We start from the raw sequence: 19,343 nt of genomic DNA, 5'->3' as shown, positions 1-19,343 counted from the left end.
ATAACTATGCAGCTGCTGCCATCTAGTGGTCGTCAGGGAGAACTGCACCAATATCAGTAAACGTATCACGTTTGGGATTTGACTCACACATTTTGAGCTCAGCCCTGTTATGTTAATTATGTACTTCTTTAGAGATCAGACACAAGGCTGCTGAAAATCTGTGGGATTCGTTATTCTTTACAGAGTTATAATTCGTTAGGAAGTTTGAGAGTAATCAGATTTTTATTCAGAGGAAATATAAATAGTAATAAGCGACGTGGCCCTCTGCCAAAATGGGGACTGCACAATATTGTTGACAATGATAAATAGGCAGAATAGGGTTCAGTATTACATACATTTAAATTTTGTCTGATGGAGACACGTGATACATAAAGAAGTTGAAGCCGGCGGACACTCCAACATATACCTTCAATATGTGTTTGTGTGTATTCTGAGTAAGTGTGAGAAGTAAATAAGATGTAAAAACTGAGGCGTGTCAAAATTTGCAAAACAAATTCAAGGGACAGGAATCACAAGTGTACTCTCTGTCATTTACATCCCAGTGCCCTAGCTCTCATGTAAATCCAATTCAAATGAGACGGTGAAGAACTCTAGACCATTTATTCAGAACCCTACTTCACAAGTATATAACTGCATGTTTGGTATTCTAATCGCAGTTTAATAAGAAGGTCCTAAAAGCTGGATGATAATTCCAATAATAATAACGTCACTACAGTTGCGGCAGGTATTAGGTTACTCATCCGATAACCAACACATAAACACGTCAGGTTTGCATTTGTCTTCCATCTTCCTTGTGCCAAACCTGTTAAATTTCCAATAGCCTCTTTATTCTTCAGCCTTGTCGAAGTCCTCGGACACTGAAGGAGCATCTTTCTGTTGAAATATATCATGTTTACATCATTAACATACAGGTGACCTCCATGCAACATCGTACAAATGATAGTTTCACTAAGAGACTTTTTGTATAGTGGACATAAAACCGAATAAAGCTCACCACAGATCCTCCTTCTCTGGGCTTGTTGAAAGAACAAGTCAGCCATTTGATGTATTCCTCTCTCACCTATAGAAAAAAACAATGAAATACAATCTGTCCAGAGTCTTGTGCTCGTGCTTGTGAGTGGTGGCATCGTATGAAACATGTCACATGTCAGGTTGACTAGAACAGAGAGAGTGATGTTACCTCCTTGTTGAGCAGGCAGTGGACAATGAAGAGGAAGGTGCCCTGCTGGGAGTTAAGGAGTATGAAGAGGACCTGAAAGAAAAGATTTCCCTGGTACAGGCCCAGAATCCAGGTGCAGCCCAGGATGACAAACTGGGACAGGATCTTGAACACAATCAATCTGGGAACAAAACAAATACAAAGTTGAGTGCAGGGCGGTTGGCAACTGCTCCGACTATGTATTACTTTGAAGAGTCACTTTTGAAGACTGATGATGTATCATGATCGTGGTGGCAGCTGATCGCGGATTATGGTCACAATTTAAGATACGCTTAGATATATAATATGTCGACTCTCTTATACTACCCTTTTGGCACAGTATAGGCAATACCTTGATAAGACAAGAACAGATAAGATAAGATAAGATAATATAACATTATACTATATTAGTCCTACAATGGGAAAAGTTACAATATTACACCAAGAGTCAGAAATAGGCATCAGTAAGAAAAAAAAGTAAATATGCAATAGGGTACGGAAATATAATAAATATGAATGGAACATAAAACTAATACCGACAGTGTAAAAACAAGAAAAGTATGTGTGTGATTATATTGCACATGAACAGAATGAATATTCACCGTGTGTCTTTAGACTGAGAGACGTCACTCTTCATGTTGGCCAGGGTCGGTCTTAGACTCCACAAAGTAGCACAGAACAAGACACCGTTTAACTAACGGGGGAAAAGAGTGAGATGAGTTTGAAGGAGGCCCGATGAATCCTTCACTGCAGCTGCTTGTATTAAAACGCAAAGATAGTGGACTCACAAAAATGACGGTGATCACCGGCCCTGTCAAAGCCCAGTTGAAGCTGCGTTCCTGTGACAGCCAGCACCTGCACAACACACAACACACATTGCACAACACATAACAAACGATCCATTTTTAAAATACAAAACCCTAATCACAAGCTCACAGTCGACCAACGTGTGCATCACTGTTAATGCTACTCACACCTTGGCTGCAGTCGCACCATATCCATCAGAATACACAAGTGCAGAGGTACCCACAATGACAAAGGGGACACCGTAGCCGACCAGGTAGAGAAGAGGCCTGGGGAGGCCATCACTCTGGATGACCTGCACCTTAGAGAGCCTCATGACCAGCAGGTAGAGCTGCAGTGCCTCCAGCAGCATCCACACGAAACTCGCCACAATTAGGAAGTGGAGCAGGCCGGCCATGACAGTGCAGGCCAGCTGTGGAAACTCAGAAGAATTAATAAATTCTTCGGGAAACGGTTTGTTACCTTCGCCAAGGAGGCCATGTTTCATCCCTGTGTTTTTTTTTGTTATTAGGTTCAAGTCCAAATGCTGGAGCCCTTTAACCCGCACTTTTGTGGATGTGTGCTAATAATGTACTGTGGTTCATCCCCGATCCATGAACACATCGGTTCAGTACTTTTTGTGTAATTCCACTGACAAATTGACAAACAAGCAAACACAGCTTCCTTCGCAATGGTATCAATCTGCTTCTGGATCTTACTGTACCTCCCGATCAACGTATTTGTCATTCCACAGCAGCAGGAGATGAGATAACGCGAGGTTGAGGCAGAGGTGAAGACGGGCGGTGTTGTTGATCTTCGGGTTCCAGCTGCACAGCAGGAAGGTGAGAATGGCGAGCGCAAAGAAGAAGAGTCCGACAATCACACACATCCGGTTCAGCCACTCTAAGAAGTCATCCTCTGGTGGAGGCTGAAAACACACAGCGCACAGTACATGTGTGATGAGAGTGATATTGGGTGTGGGAGTCCATATTCGCAAATACACATTCACACACTAATCCAGGAGTTTTCAACTGGTGTTGTCCCAGGGACCACCATTCTGACTAGAAAGTAATCCGCGGCACACTGATGTGCCTACGCGCTTGCATGCCTACGTGTGTGTGTTTGTGTGCGTGCATGTGGATAGAAGGAAGTTTTAACATTAGGTTTTCCATGTTGGTTTTATTTGAAAACCTCAAACAAATCTAGAAAAATCTGTGTAAATAACAACAAAAACGGTTGGTTTTCAGTGCTTAAGAATTGAAAACAGCAGTTTGTAGTTGTTCTGCATCTCAGAACTATATGTACTTCAATATAATGTTCATGACTCAAATGTAGACATGTAGCTGACATGTTGAGAGAACGTTAAAGTAACGGTGATCAATACAAATCAACATTGTTATTGACTGTGCGTTTTTTGCAATTTGGTTTTATTTAATATTTTCATTATTTATTCTGCCCTTTTGGGCCTTCTTTTTGGGAAAATAAAAATTCCCATCATACAAACTACAACTCCAAGACCTCCTGAGAGTTTTCTACCTAGCTCAACTGCTCTTCTACATCTACCTTTAACACGCATGCACAGGGGGAAACTACTGGCAGTTTCTAGCCCCAAGCCGATTTCAAGGTTCCCCTCATGACCTTTATATTATTTTAGACATATTTTTCTTATTTTAGATATTTTTCACGATATTCAAGAGTAATCAGGAAATGTGTTGAAATATCAAAGCGAATTTCGCGGACCCCCTGCAATTCCGTCGAAGGCCACCAGGTGGCCGCGGACCCCCGGTTGAAAACCCCTGCACTAAACGATAAAATACCTCCGCGATCTGCAGGATCAGGGCAAATGTGGAGAGATGGGTGCAGCTGCACACTGTGTAGTTTTCGTTTGTGTATGCAACCACACAGCCGTCGACTGACCACTGTACAGACCTCCTCTCCTGTGTTTTGTCCTCCCAGTACACACAGGTTACCAAACCAGACTCAAGCACTCCCTGCCGGAACAAACAGACATTTCCCCATATTAGTTTTTGAGATGCTTAAGTTATGGACTCACAACAGTTTCAGAGCCGGAGAGCACCTTCTTGTGAAAGATGGTGAAATTGACGGGCTCAGTGAGGTTAGTGTTGTTCATCAAGGGCAGGATGGCAGTGATGACGTCAGAGTACATCTCTGTCCTGTTTTCTGTTGGAAAGTATTGATGACTCAGGAGACTCTCCATTCCCTGTAGCGTCATGAAGGCAACTGCTGCAGAATCTGGGAATTCATACACATGCTACATATCAACACTTACACAACCCCCGTTGTGATTTTTTTCAATTATTCTACATTATAAGAGTGAACCGAAGCTTCAGTCTGTTTATTTCCAGTTCGAGCTAAATCTAGTCAACAGGACTTTTTACTATAAGTTAGAGGATATCATGTGACTGAAATCAAATTACTTAATGTGGTTGATGTCACTGAAAGGGCGGGGCAAATGTCATAATGCTTCTACCTAACGTGTAGAATCCGTGGCTGCAACATTACTGGTGTAGGTAAACCAGTTCATTATCCCCAGCCTTTTTAATTGTGCGCGTTCACTCACCATTGTTGTTTTTGGCGAGACCTCCCAGGTCGATCTGCATGGTGTTTCCATTAGCAGAGAGAAGAGAGTTCTCCCCTATGCTGTTCCCGGGTCCAATAGTTTCAAGACTTAAATCTAAATCACACATTTATGTTACAACAGCTTGAACTGAAATCCTCTCGATGGACACACTATAAAGGCCGGCAGTCAAGTCAGAAGAGTGGATCTTACCCAGAGTTGAACTCCTCACGTTCGTTTTGGATTGGTTCTGACCTGGGACCACCATCCCCGACACTAAGCGGTCTGAGATTTCCAGGATCATACTGCCGGTATCCCCATCGCCGGCACTGCTCATCCTGAATGACCTGGCATGTGATCCAACACCTACCACTTCCTTTAACAAGTCAAATAATGGTGAGAAATTACTCAGCCGGCTGATGTTGCCATCGGAAATTAGAATAAAAAACGTAAAAGACATTATTTATTTTACCATAGATGCTGTGAAGCTGTTTGCCACAGTCTGCAGAGGGAGCACAAGAGAGAGGGGGAGAATAAGGTTAATGCAGTGTCATCCACATCCAGTATCCAATCTTGATGATGTTCTTCTTTACATTTGACATCTATTGCACTTCTGCACTTTTTTTTTTGTAGTTTTACTCTTGTTGAGGGTTAAGGGCAGAGGATGTCACACCTTGTTAAAGCCCTATGAGACGAATTGTTATTTGTGAATATGGGCCATACAAATTACATTTGATTGATGATTGATTGATCCACACAACATCAGCTAAACTTAAACTGGAGTTTAATCAATGTCCGATTTATCTTACGGGAACCAAGCTCTTCCGGAAACTGGTTTGACCAGGACCTTATCTTAAACATGCAATATGTAAATTTGGCCCATGAGGTCTCTCAATCATAACAATAACAAAAGTGTCCATGATGTCCTCTCATATTCTTAAGTCTGCTTTCCTGTAAACCCCTACAGATAATTTAGTCTATGGGACTGCTAGTTCCTAAACAATCCAATGTATTTTCTAATTCTGGGGACATTATTTCCTGCTCACGCCGTCTCATATCTGTGGCATCTAGGGAGTGAAGCCTTGGACCTTAGCCAAGCTTGCACTTCCCCAAACACGACACCCACATGCACTCTGCCTTAGAGAGGGGAGAGAACACAGTGTCTCGGAAAATTCCCCATAAGTTCCTTTTTTGATGCCGATGTAATTCACTAACCCTAACCCTAACCCTAACCCCAACCCTAGTTAATGCAGGAAACTGCTCAGAATAATGATCGATTACAAGTATTTTTCCTGCAGAGATGAGCAAAGTCACAGATAAAACGGACATGATGCAATTAAAAGGATCTGAAATGAAACGTCCCATGATCACCTTAAAACAAATTGTGGTTTTCTCTTGGTTTGAACATTGTTGAAAGATTTTGGATGATGTAAGAACATTATCATTATACGTTTGGTCGTTTGAAGACATTTTTAAAAAGAAATCGTAAATATTATATCTTTGATGAAACCAATTTAAACTTACAATCTTGTATTTTTAAAGGTTTCTACAGAGGAAACAACGCTGAGTTATCCACTTACCGGTCCTGGTATGACCATGCCTGTATTGTTTCTCAGCTGTTTATCCATATTGCCAAGAAAAGCTCTCTCTGGGGTCTCACCCTGCAGCCAATACGAAAAGTGTCACAGTTCATGTACAGTAATCACAATGACTGAATTTTGATAACAATTGTGCATATAACAACATAATAACCAGATATTATCAGCTCTGCCTAGTAGTGTTACAAGTGTGATGGTTTTAGAGCATGTGTGTCTGGTGCATGACTTTAACTTTAAACTTAAATCCACCGTACTGACTGATAATAACACAAAAGGACCTCTATCCAAACTATTTCTTTGTGAATGAAAAGAGTAGTTAGTCACACCAATTGTATCTCTGATGTATCCACAAGCATGGCCCCTAGATTGGATTCTGACAGACTCGTAATACAGATTTTCAAGTTTTCTTGGATTTAATTAAAGTCTGTATATTCTTACACATGTGTTTTCGCGGAAAAGCGAAACTAGTTATTGCTTTGAAGATGTCACTTTGCCGTCATATTTACCTCTTGGACGTCTATCTCATCTAGGATCAGCTGAATACCTGTTGAGTCGGTGCAGGAGAAAATGAAAAATGAAAAATGGGTTCTTCTACACATCAGGACATGTCAGTGTGTTGCTACAGCTTCAACCGATTGCATCCAAAGCTTACTTTTACAATATGAAGTACCCAGCGTCCACACAATTCCTGTTGAGGGGTAGAATCCCTCTGGACAAGAGCAAAAGAAGGTCCCAGGGACATTGGTGCATGTAGTCTGTTTTCCACATATTCCTGGTGTCTCAATGCACTCATCTATATCTGTAGAGAAAGAAAACACACACACAAAGGAAAGTAATATCTATGATACTAAAATCATATGTCGAACAGGTCTATAGTGTGTGCACATACACACCTGTGCATGGGTTTGATTGGCTGGCTATTTCCTTGGGTTTGATTTCCAGCCGAAAACCAGAGAAGCAGAAACAGAGATGCGAGCCAATGTTGTTTGAGCAGTTGGAATAAGGACCACAGATGGCTTTGAATTGGACACACTCATCAACATCTGCCAATGACAAAACAAACAATCAAACACACAATTTCACGTACGTCTCTCGATATGTCTTACGAACAAGAAAAAGTTGACACTGGATTTTGCAGTTTTTCCAGCTGCTCCAAATACCGATACAGATGTTGGTCTGGTTGGGCTTGTGCTCTGGTTCCGTTGGTTCATAGCCCGGTTGACACTTGCAGTCATAAGTGCCAGGTTCGTTGGTGCAAATAGAATCAGGGCCACAGATGGTGGAGTTGAAACACTCATCAAAATCTGAGGAGGGAACAGTTAACACAGTTGGGACAAGGCTCACGTCTATGATGTGGATTTATCCCAAAACCAAAGCATTGCAATGTTTTTTTGACAAGTGAAAAAGGGGCCTCCGTTTTGAACAGATGGGAATCTAATTTCAAGTATTATATAGGAGTGTGTGGCAAAGAAAAGACTCAATGATCAAATTTGCCTGGTGATTGTTGTTTTATTAATGGTTCTCTAATACACAGTTAAGTGTAACAGTGCTGTGAACTTACCTTGGCAAATTGGATTTGCCTCGAGTACAACTTTGTAGCCTTTATTGCATTTACACACAAAGGTTCCTGGTTGGTTTGTACAGGTCCCCTGGTCTCCACAGGGGTTTTCAAGGCACTCGTCAATATCTATAAAGAACAAAGACAGCGATGCCAAAGCAGCTCAAGAGAAAGACGCCCTCATTGAGATAGGCGGTGTAGAGAGTTTCTTACCTATGCATATGTTGGATGTTCCAGGTGGTAATGTTGTATTTGTGGCAGTGTATCCTTTCACACAGGTACAGCCGTATGATCCTTGGTTGTTGATACAAGTGGAGGAAGGACCACAAAGGGCCGGAGTCGTCAAACACTCATCTATGTCTGTTGAGAGATGTTTCAGACAGGAGTTCCAGACGGGAAGTGTAGTGCATGCCCTCCAGTAATAATTTAATCAAATGCACTTACCAACACAACCGTACGAATCTCCAGTGGGTAGGTGTTTGGGAGGAATTTCATACCCGAGTATGCAAGAACAACCCCCCCCAGAAACGCAGTTAGCAAGCGGTCCGCAGGAGTCTGAGCTACACTCATAGTGATCTAAAAAGAGTCAACACACACGCATGCACACACACAAACAAACACACAAATTATATTCATGGTGACAAGTAGGTCTCGTTAACAGCAGTTACATTACGTTACATTACATTTCATTTAGCTGACGCTTTTATCCAAAGCGACTTACAATAAGTGCATTCAACCCCGAGGGTAAAAACCCAGGACGACAACAATCAAGAAAGTACAATTTCTACAAAATATAGCAAAACTACAGAGTGCTATAAGTAAGTGCCATTTAAGTGCTATTAAAGTGTAAGTTTCAAAAAGTTGTTAGCATCACATGGGTCAATATCAAGCAAAGAGTGTCCACGAGTAATAATTTCTTACGGGTTGTATATGCTAAATTGCCATATGAGTGAGTTTCTGGTTTGTAGATGTAGAATCCTCCAGGACAGAGCACCACATTCATGGTGTTAGGATAATTACTGCAGCCTCCAGCGTTGCCATACGTAGTCCCTCGTGTTGGAGTTTCAGATTCAGTTGTTGGATATGCAAAATTAACATAAGCAGGATAAGCGGTACCACCAGCAGGCCTACTGGAGCATGAAGTAATGATTCTGTCTCCACCAATCCCTGTGAAGCGCCACCACTTATTGAGAAGCGGTACATCGTTTTTTGGGTAGCCAGTGAAGGAGGTTGATCTAAATAACAGATTGCGCCATGGGTCAGTTATGTTCTCGTATCCGTCACAAGAACCTGAAGAGAAACAGCAGAAGGTGAAAATGTGAGTGTTAAAAAAGAACACAAACATTTCAACCATAGCCAGACTCTGATGTTTACAATTTAAGTATCAGCCATACCAGACGGAAAGATGCAGTGGGTGAGGTGGAGGAGTGAACCTGTGAAGCACAAAGAGGAAACAAGTGTTTCTGCCAAGTAATGTCAGCGGTTTCAAAAAGGGAACTTCTCAACATACATCAAATACATGAAGCATTTGCATATGTCCACGTCTTACTATTGACCAGAAGAATGTCTGTCTTGTAATCTAACAAAGGAAAATCGATAGATGAAAAATGTATGAACCCATTTATACACAAGAGAACAGCATACTTTTTTTTAAATGTACTAAAACTGATTTTGAATCCAGGTGCAGATCAAACTGATTCAGAGGATTGTGAAGCTGGTTTGTCTTTTAGTGGATGTGTCCAACAGAACATACAAGTGTTCTGTGGTTTGATTTAGTGTAATAATTTATATTTATTACACAAAATGATTGTATTTGATCAACGACATAGGCGAGAAAAGATTAAGAAAATTTTCGGAATTACCAGTATTTCTCTATGAATCTTTCTCAGTATGGTGTATTGTCACTTCAATTTAGTACAACATTTAAATAATAACTCATTAATTACTTGGTTCTTATCCATATTGAAAATGAATACACAGTGTATGTTGGTGGGAAAAACATTGAGGGATACATTTGTTCTCAAGTTTACCAGTGTATCTTACTGGACAGAGTCAGGGGGGCTCTCTCACTGCTGGAGCTCAACAGAGGTTAATGCAGCAGGACAATGAAAACAATGAAAATTTGTATTTTTGAAGCCGAGACACTGTGGGACGAGCTCAAGAGACATTTTGACACCAGACGTCCCAAAAGTACGGCTGAGCTGAAGCAGTTCTGCAGGAGCTATGGTCCAAAGTTACAGGTCAGATCTGCAGCTGATGTTGTTTTGCTTTTGCTTGTTTGCGGTTCTTATCAAATACAAAGGCTCACTCACTTTTTCCGTCACCATGGTAAAGAGTCGCACAACACAAATATTACAATCGCTAAGGGGCTATTATCTTAAACAAAGATCAGATCCCGTTTACCCAGATATCAATCAAACTGGAAAACCAGGTCAACATTAATTATCTTACCTCTGTATAGAAAACATGAATAAACATACCTAAGAGAAGTATGCAGGTGCAGCAGTTCATCATGGCAGGTCGCTCTCAGTCAAACCGCACTTGTGACTGTTAAAGCTACCTCCCATGTAGATTTCAGAATTTGCACTGCAGCCAAAAGCTGTTTTTACAAGGTTTGGCACCAATGCAAAAAACAATGCAAATTCACTTTCTTGCAATGGAAAATCTTTAAGTTTAACAAAGCTCCTGTCAAGATGTGGAAAGGGGAGAGTGCTCACTGCACTGCAATCTGTGCAACTCAATAAGGACTGAAGATGAAATGGTCGAATACCGACACAGAGCTAATAGTGGCAGTTTGTCATGTTGCTTTACCTTATATTGCCTTATCTTAGTGTCATGTTATGATATGTTGTGTTGTGCACATTTTTATTTGTGTTGTGCTATCTTATATCTGTGTTGTGTCATGTCATGTCATGTCATGTCATGTCCTGTCATGTTACGTTAGCGTAATGTTAAGTTGTTTTGTGTTGTTTAGTATTCTGTCATTTTTTAATTGTGTTATCTGTCATATTTTATTTGTGTTGTATTATGCTGTGATACATTACGTTATGTTTTGTTGAACAAAACTAAGGTATTCCCCCTGGACGGGAAGGAACTTCAGTCTATGGTCTCCGAACTGATTTTGTCAAACCAAATAACCGTAAAATGTTAAGCTAAAAAAACAGTTATGTGTCATAGCATGCTTAGTTGGGGGGGGGGGGGGGGGGGTGTAATATAAGTGTACAGTATATGAGCTCAGTGGATCAAATGCACCACTCTGTTGTATTTACCTGGGATACAAATTGTGAAGCACCTCAGGAGACGGCATGCACGCGCTCACTGTCCATTTGTCTTGTAAAACTGTGACATGATGGAGAAGGTTTCATGTAAATATCTAACAAATCCCTGCGAATACAAATGAAGAAGAAACAGGACTTATGCTTTTAAGGCAGCAGCTGCCAAACGTGAGGAGGAACCTTTAAACTTGCCCTTTACAAATACAAATTGCCTGCTATTGCCTAACTTGACTATATCTGGAGCTTCCTTCTATGGGGATCCAAATGAAAATATGAATAAACAATGTTTTCGCTGATATATTTCAAATATTTAGCTCACTTTCCTCATGTTTAGCAAATTTACAGAAATTCATGTTATATATAAGTTGAATGTTAAATGTTATATCAATATGTTAACATTAAATGTTAAATGTTAAATGTTAAATATGAATGTAAATGCTACGTCTAAATGTTTCATGTTAAATTTTAAATAAATGTTAGATATAAATGTAAATGTAGAATGTTAAATATAAATCTAAGTTTTGTATCTAAATGTTAAATATGAATGTAAATGTTTCATCTAAATGTAAATAGTACATCTAAATGTAAATGCAAAAAAAATAAGAAATATAACTGTATATGTCATATCTCCATGTTAAATGTTAATGTAAAGCTAAATATTTAGGAAATATGCAAATAGCCCACGCCACTTGAACTGGCGTCAGGGCACACAGCTCCGCCCACACTACAGACCAATGGGTCGTGGCCGTCTCTCTTCAGAACACAGAAAGACAGCAGCAAAGAAAAGTGAAAAAAGTGAGACATATCTTGACATATATCAGCAAACCGTTTTGAATATTTATACAATACCCCATATCCTTCATATTTAACGGTTGCTACACTAAATCTGTATTAACACTTTAAATTCAATCAAGGTGCACCAAATTGTTACACACTCATAGATATAAGTTCCCTAAATGTACCTGATGTTTTTCATCAAGATCCATGAATATTTCACAATGTTAAACAAATTCAAAACAAATTCCTGGTTCTGCCACTGAGCTGGATCTGCATCACGATTCTTTCCTGGTCCACATAGGAGAATCTTCCACCCAATTCCATGGTCATCCATTCCTTCATTGTGTAATCATCGTTACAATTTTTTTTTATTTGTAACTGAAATACTTTTGATATCATTCAGTTTTATCTGCATTGCAGCAAACAACAACAGCAGTGTCTGTAAATGTCTGTTGTGTTTGAACTGCACATCATTTTACTACTTATCTGTGTTCTGATACTTATAGTTTCTTCAACATGAAATACAAACAACAGCATTTAAAAAAAAAAAAAATCTTTATTGCTCAGATCAGGGTTAGAATGACCTTTAGGTTCATAGATTACATCACCCACCCCCAGGTTTCATCATCAATCCCCCCAAAAAAACTACAAAATTGAAAATCCAAAACATTGATTAAGAAAGACACATTTCATTTGATATTTAAGGAACATGTATACATTCATTTTTTAGCAGTGTCGTAGTTTTCCACAAACCAGTCGCAGGTCATCTTTATGGCTGGAAAGACAGAAACAAGGATAGTTTAACTTCACTTGGATACATAAAGTTTACACAAATCAACATTTGCTGATGGTTTTGTCCTGTTGCAACACAACACTTAGCATTAAGTAGAATGCATGAATATTACATATCAATTTCATCGTTAAGATGCACAGCACAATGGACTCTGACCTTCTTTAACGGGCGTGAAGGCGAAATCAGGAAGGTAGCCTCTCAGCTTAGCGATGCTGGCCGTTTTCTTCAATTGGCCGTCGGACATGGTGTTGTCGTACTGATGGGAAGAGTCAAGGGGAACCCAGATGGTCATTGAGGCTGTTTTGATCTTAACAGGCTGCAGTATAGTCTGGCTTCACTTAGTTCCGCAGCAACACATGTTTTGTTCATTCCCAAATAATTTCAGTCATCGAGTCATACGTCATAATGACGCCAGCCAATAGGGACAGATGGAGCTGCATCACTGGATGTTAATGTTTGAAAGATACCTCTATTTTTCCTTTGAAGTCCAAACACTCTGCTACCATCTCGACGGCCTCTTTGATGGAGATCTCCTCTTCCGCCCCCACTGATATGAAACAACAGTTAAAAATGAATGAACAGGGCACAAAGTGTGTCACACCTCTATGTTTCGAATTAATAACTAAATTCCTACTTGTGTTGTATCACACAAGATTTTTACAATGAGCAGATTACGCATATGAAGGGTGAGCGCAGCGCTGTACTCACCAGAGATGATAATAGGCTCGACCTCTTTATATTCTCTCATGACCCAAATTATTACACGAGCCATGTCCTGAGAATAAACACAAACAATGGAACTTTCTTATTCAACATGTTGAAGTGTGTTCATTGTGTTACAAGAAGTTGCCGTGTAAAACATGTACTGTTCAGTCACACGTAGGTTCCAGCGCACAGATACTTTACCAGAGAATAGATGAACTGCCTCACAGCCTTTCCAGAGCCACACATGTTCACCTGAGTTCCATTCACTGTGAGAGACAGAGGAGAAAACCCACTCTTTAACTGCTTGTGGTCTGTGTGTACTGGAATCATTGACGGATCAGTGTGAGCGAGTTTCTCACGTTTGGCTTTGTATGTCTTGCCAATGACGGCTGACAGCACATGGCCATTTTCTGCAGTGAAGTTGTCATGGGGCCCGAACACGTTGGTCGGGATAACCGATGTGAAACAGCGTCCATGCTGCTGGGAGTATGCCCTGTCAACACACACACACGCACACAAACATACACACACACACACACACAAAGGATCAGAAACAAAGGATCAGATTAAGTTCAGTCGAAGCTCTCAACTTCAGTACAGGCATTAGGTCAGGTAATGAACTGGACTGAAAAGAGAGCACATAGTAGTATATGTGCACCTGCAGCTCATTGTATTACAGACAATGAGATATTCTGAAAAGTGCAGTTGGCCTTCGTCAGCTTTTCCTGTTGCTAAACCACAGGATAAATGAAAGCAACAAAATAATCTCTAGTCAAATGCAATTTGACTGGAGAACACATCCCTGTTTATAACGCTTACCTGTTTCGAATGTCGATCATTCTTTTAGCATACGCGTATCCATAGTTGGACTGATGAGGTGGCCCCTCATGAACCTTGAAGAGTAGAGCATCACAGTAAAGACCAAGTTACACATGTTTTATTCATCCTAATAAGTTCGGACCGGGTTTGGTGTCATTTAGAGAATCACTACAACATTGGGCGAATAACGCGCCCTAAAGAAGCTCACCATGGTCTCATCGATGGGATATGTAATTTTGTCAGGGAAGATGCAATTTGACAGGCAAGACACGACCTTGGTGACGTCCATCTCATGGGCTGTGTGCAGCACATTGTCATCGATCTTGACGTTTTCTCTCTGTGAAGTAGTCAGACTGTCAGTGACTAACCATCACAGTTAAAAAGATTTAATGTCGATATTTTCCATAGACCACATTTTTACAGTAAGGTTAAAGTAGACTCTTCTGCAACACTTTGCACTTTTGGATGAATGGGATTAGTCGTTGTGTGCTTCTTCAACATTATCTCACCAGAAACTGAAGGTTCTCCCTCAAGTGTAAAAAGAGTCCTCCCACTTTGGCAGCAAGGTGGATGACATGAGTGGGTCGATGCTTCTCAAACACAGCCTTGGTCTCTCCAACATCCCTGTTCAGATTTACACAGATTAAGCACCACAACTATTTACAGTCTGGCTACAACCTGGAATTAAAGGTTTGAGAACTGCCCACGTTAGCAGGGCCAGTCCCGGCAATGTTGGAGCCATAGGCGAGATGTCATAGTGGCGCAAGTCTCTTTAACAGGGCATCAAACACTGGTAAAAAAGTAATATTTTTTAACAATAACTTTACTTTACAACATCTATAAGGAACAGGTAGTTTGACTGAAGGTTCTAACATGGATCCCTGCAAAGCCTCTATCGACCTCCATCAACAAAACAGGGAATAATCATTATTCTATTGCACCAAATCAGTTCCTATGGGATTCTATTTCTTTTTGATGAATAACGTGACAGTAAAAAATAGTCTACACATGAGATAAAATAAACATATGTATGGGTTAACGGTATGTGTACATGTATGATTCACAGATGAGACATCACTGTGAACAAGTGTCACGGTTGTTGTGATAATTCTTTCTCATTGCCCATTAAAATATCGAATGTAATAATTATAAACTTTGTAACATAGTCTATTCATTTATTGATACTTGAATTAGTTTCTAAATAAATGCTTTAACGCATGTGTTTTTCTAAATTGTGTATTAATTAAAGAAATGATTTATCACCATTTCCTTCTCACCTGTGCTCTTCCATGGAAATGATTTATCACCATTTCCATTCCACCTGTGCTAATCCATGGAAATGAATTGGTTGAATGGGTCAAAAGGAGGTAAGAAGCAACTTACCTTAGATCTCCATCCTTAGTAGAGATGAAGAACCACTCTTCTCCCTCAAGTTTTCCACCTTCATTTAGCACCACATGCTCGATGGCTTTGCCGATCAGCCCAGATGCACCGGTTACCAGGACACGTTTTGGCTGTGCGCTGCTCTCTGAGGCCATCGTTTATATCTTCACGGTCTTTAGGGGACTGAGGAGTAGAGGAGCGATAAGCAATACAGGTTAAACTGTGTGAGTCCCCTCAATTCTGAAGGTTGTCCTTTGCTGGGGAACATTTTTAAACCTGAATTTCCTCATTGCAGATCCCTGCCATGCGAGACTATCTGACTGTTTTGATTGAAGCCAGACAAAGGACAATGGAGAGGCCTGCATGGGACTTTAAAACCCCGGCTGCCATCGATGATCTCAAGGCTATGCACACATTCCACTTGTCTTCCCGGAACGCATGGCTCGCATATGAATGAACTTTGGAACAGCTACAAGTAAGAGGCCTATGTCTGAGATAAGGGCCTAGGTTAATAATTAGTGTAATATTATTTGTGTATGAATCGTATATGACCGCAATGTCTACATTGTCCACTGGCCAACAGCACAATGTAGAGACGGCGGCCCTACAATGTCCAGTGCTATCGCGTAGTGACCAATCTGCGTTTCTGGCCACACTGTTATCGTCAACGTTGTTGGGATGTCCTTGTAAAAACATTGTTGAGACCTTAATTAAACCAAAGCTTTTGTTTGCAGTTACTAAACAATGGTGGAATCCAAATCTGTCCTGCAGCTCTTCAAAGTGTAGGAGCTCCCTGCCAACATCCCACCTATCCAGTGTCGGAGGGTTCTCTATGCTTGGCAAACCGATAGTTTGGCTTAGAATAATGTTTATAAAGCACTTAAAACAGAAGAGCTAATTTCACACATTTAAAAGCGTATATTGTGATCCACTATGCATGTTAATTTGTTAATTTATGTAGGCTAATGAATGCACAACTAATTATTATACTGAAAGTTTTGGATTTCATTGTTGTGGTAGGCATACGTGCATTTTTTATCTGCCGATCACTGATAATCTGTGAGCCAAATCGGCTGACTTGCAATACCGTTTTTTCTTTTTGTTCTAGCAGGTAAAACTTTTGCAAACATATGTAAGTTTGAAATGATTATACTTTAAAGCTTATGAAAATTACATTGATATGATCTTGTTACCCTCAACTCAGCTATTTTTTGCATGTATTTTAACAGATAGAGTGATAGGAATAGTTGGGATTTTGTGTCTTAAGGGTTAGGTTACCAACCAGCGCTGACGACGCTGCCTGGACATAACCCTGGGAGTAGAGTCATTCAATTGAAGGGTTAGGGTTGGTAGGGGGAATAGCACAACAACAGTGGCAGCAAATTGGGAAAACTACCAAACAACATTTTAAACCACAACAAACATACCAAAAATATGTTTAGTAATCCACAAAAGAATATATATAAACTCTTTCTTGTTTGTGTGCTGGACCTTTATTGCAGAACGTGAAGTAAGAACTTGATCATCCTACCTGGTTTATGTGCAATGAATATTTTATAGTCAGCGTTGTTCATAAAAATTAAACTGACTTATCTTTATTGCAGTTCCTGTGTGGTTTATATAAACACATTTGAATGATTAACGTAACTGCTTTTATAGTTTTTGAATACCTTTTGATTCCACAAAGCATTACTGCAATAAAATGAACGTTATGCTTTTATCTCCTGACTAGCCCAACAACAGTAGCAGTAAACTGGGAAAACTACCAAACAACATTTTAAACCACAACAAACATGTCAAAATATGTTTAGAAATCCACCATAGAATATATGTTAACTCTTTATTGTCTGTGTACTGGACCTTTATTGCAGAACGTGAAGTAAGAACTTGATCATCCTACCTGGTTTATGTGCAATGAATATTATATAGTCAGCGTTGTTCATAAAAATGAAACGGACTTATCTTTATTGCAGTTCCTGTGTGGTTTATATATATACATTTTAATGATTAACGTAACTGCTTTTATAGTTTTTGAATACCTTGTGATTCCACAAAGCATTACTGCAATAAAATGAACGTTATGCTTTTATCTCCTGACCAGCCCAACAACAGTAGCAGCAAACTGGGAAAACTACCAAACAACATTTAAACCACAACAAACATGTCAAAAATATGTTTTGAAATCCACCATAGAATATATGTTAACTGAATATTTAATGATTTTTCCTACCCATTTTATGCTGCCCTCAGACCACTCCTTACTTAGTAACGATGTTTTTTGTTACTGAATGGCAGTATTACAACACACTGGAGCCACTAAGTGGTGTGATGTCAAAAGGCTCCAGTATGTATCCAGGCTGTGTTTCACAAACAACAGTTCCAATACAATGAGTGGTAGCAGTGAAGTCTCAGGAACTCTCCAACCAGAGGACCTGTTGCCTGAAGTTATGTTGATGCAACTATATCACTTCTGGTCAGCTCATGCAATCTTGTGGAGTTTTGCTTTCCATATTAAATGGGCAAGTGATTATCTTGTCTTGAACAACCTGATGGATTCGGTTCACTCTTTTAGTGGAGCTGTCAGCGCAGGTTTTTTTCATGAAGTTTCTTTCTGTGTGATTTTGTGATTTCAGAGGTTTCGTTGGAATCAATCCAACCAACAGAACCAGGACGGCAAAGCTGGTCAGCAAAAGAAGTGGGAAAGTGAGTGAAAACAAGAATAACTCTGTCAGTCCTCGCGTCTCTTCTCTCCTCAAGCGATCAATGGACCTTGACTTTGAGTGCAAGTCAAATGTAAAGCATGAGGGCTGTTCTCCTCCTTACTATGTGACAGGACATTGTTCTTCTCTTAACATTTTATTAGTATTTACATCTTTTGCTGATATATTTAGATTTCCAATTACACTGAAAAAAAGGTCATCTTTTTAAGCTAGTTGGCTAGAAGTTAAATTATACCCAAAATGATGTTTAGTTAGGGCCTTATGTTGCCTCTGGTCAGTGTTCAAACCTGGTGAGTGTTCAAATATCACCATGTACTAACAAAATTGTGAAACTGTGTCATGTTAAACAGTTAAACATGTCTTCACAGTAAATTACATTCGAGTGAGACCAGTGTGCAGACTTTTTACAGAGACCCAAAGACCTAAAACGCAGAAAACGTAACTTAAAAAGGATTGCATTGTTACGAATAAATACATCTTGTCAGCATAAATGGACCCGTTCATGTCCTCTCTAAAAGGAGATGAACCCAATGATTACATAAATATTTTCTTAAATTTATACAGTTAACACAAACATTTCTAAGGACTTTATTTTTCCTTACCTGTGTGTTCGGGAGCTGAAGGAAGACTGAGCCACAGTCACTAATGTCCAAGCAATAATCACCTTCCCCATCTCGTCCATCAAGTTGTTCAACCTTTTGTCACTGTTTCAGTGTTTAAGCCCCCCCCCCCCCCCCCCCCCGCCCCCGCCCCCCCACCGATGACGTTTACTGGTTATCTGTCTTTGACTAACAAAGGTTAATGAGTGTGGACAGCTGCACAATGCACAGGTGTGGGCGTCTCAGATTGAAGGTGACACGTGATATGTTTAAAAGTTTGGATTAAGTAAAAATACAAATAAGCTTTTTACACATCAGGGAAAATGAATGGGTAGACAGAGGGGGTTGCTGCTGTAGGATCGATGCAAATACCTTAGACATGGAAAAAAGAGAAAATACAATGGTCCCTCATGACGGAGAGTTATGTATTCATAATGCTCAGGGTGAGGGTGTGATGTGAACCATAGATAAGTCTAACTCACACAGAGAGCTTGGCTGACTATCCCTGTCAAACCAACAGAGTCAAGCACTTTATATCCCTTCTATGGGGCGAGGCT

The 19,343-nt window shown here is 40.1% G+C and overlaps 2 protein-coding genes across 2 annotated transcripts; both read right to left on the bottom strand.

The window, feature by feature from the left end:
- Nucleotides 1-407: 407 nt before the first annotated feature.
- Nucleotides 408-10,226, bottom strand: LOC133970954 (adhesion G protein-coupled receptor E1-like). Its single transcript, XM_062408117.1, has 22 exons — nt 10,196-10,226; nt 8,637-9,005; nt 8,160-8,291; nt 7,929-8,075; nt 7,719-7,844; nt 7,318-7,461; nt 7,051-7,200; nt 6,810-6,956; nt 6,664-6,701; nt 6,140-6,220; nt 5,032-5,061; nt 4,773-4,935; nt 4,563-4,676; nt 4,038-4,234; nt 3,799-3,960; nt 2,706-2,909; nt 2,173-2,414; nt 1,987-2,053; nt 1,801-1,892; nt 1,181-1,340; nt 995-1,060; nt 408-873 (listed from the first exon to the last, which is right to left on the bottom strand). Exons 1-22 carry the CDS (start codon nt 10,224-10,226, stop codon nt 826-828), a joined length of 2,910 nt encoding a protein of 969 aa, XP_062264101.1. The 3' UTR covers nt 408-825.
- Nucleotides 10,227-12,335: 2,109 nt separating this feature from the next.
- On the bottom strand, nt 12,336-15,686 carry LOC133971224 (GDP-L-fucose synthase-like). The gene is made up of 10 exons (XM_062408497.1): nt 15,468-15,686; nt 14,594-14,708; nt 14,293-14,421; nt 14,085-14,158; nt 13,625-13,758; nt 13,467-13,531; nt 13,269-13,335; nt 13,028-13,107; nt 12,717-12,816; nt 12,336-12,542 (listed from the first exon to the last, which is right to left on the bottom strand). Exons 1-10 carry the CDS (start codon nt 15,620-15,622, stop codon nt 12,487-12,489), a joined length of 975 nt encoding a protein of 324 aa, XP_062264481.1. The 5' UTR covers nt 15,623-15,686; the 3' UTR covers nt 12,336-12,486.
- Nucleotides 15,687-19,343: the final 3,657 nt, after the last annotated feature.

The sequence above is a fragment of the Platichthys flesus genome, chromosome 16 (genome assembly GCF_949316205.1).
Source record: "Platichthys flesus chromosome 16, fPlaFle2.1, whole genome shotgun sequence".
NCBI classification, from domain to species: domain Eukaryota; kingdom Metazoa; phylum Chordata; class Actinopteri; order Pleuronectiformes; family Pleuronectidae; genus Platichthys; species Platichthys flesus.
The sequence above is the reverse complement of the archived record's forward strand: the minus strand, read 5'-3'. Positions and strand labels throughout refer to the sequence as shown.

Bases quoted from the DNA above. Each gene is read 5' to 3' on its own strand.
- LOC133970954 (XM_062408117.1), bottom strand. From the start codon at position 10,226: ATGAACTGCTGCACCTGCATACTTCTCTTAG. The intron at 7,845-7,928 runs GTAAGAAACTCT...TGTTCTTTATAG, and splicing joins AACATCCAACATATGCATAG to ATATTGACGAGTGCCTTGAA. The intron at 6,957-7,050 runs GTGTGTATGTGC...CTTTCTCTACAG, and splicing joins CCAATCAAACCCATGCACAG to ATATAGATGAGTGCATTGAG.
- LOC133971224 (XM_062408497.1), bottom strand. From the start codon at position 15,622: ATGGCCTCAGAGAGCAGCGCACAGCCAAAACGTGTCCTGGTAACCGGT. The intron at 13,108-13,268 runs GTGAGTACAGCG...GTTTCATATCAG, and splicing joins CGAGCCTATTATCATCTCTG to TGGGGGCGGAAGAGGAGATC. The intron at 12,543-12,716 runs GTCAGAGTCCAT...CTGTCTTTCCAG, and splicing joins CTTCACGCCCGTTAAAGAAG to CCATAAAGATGACCTGCGAC.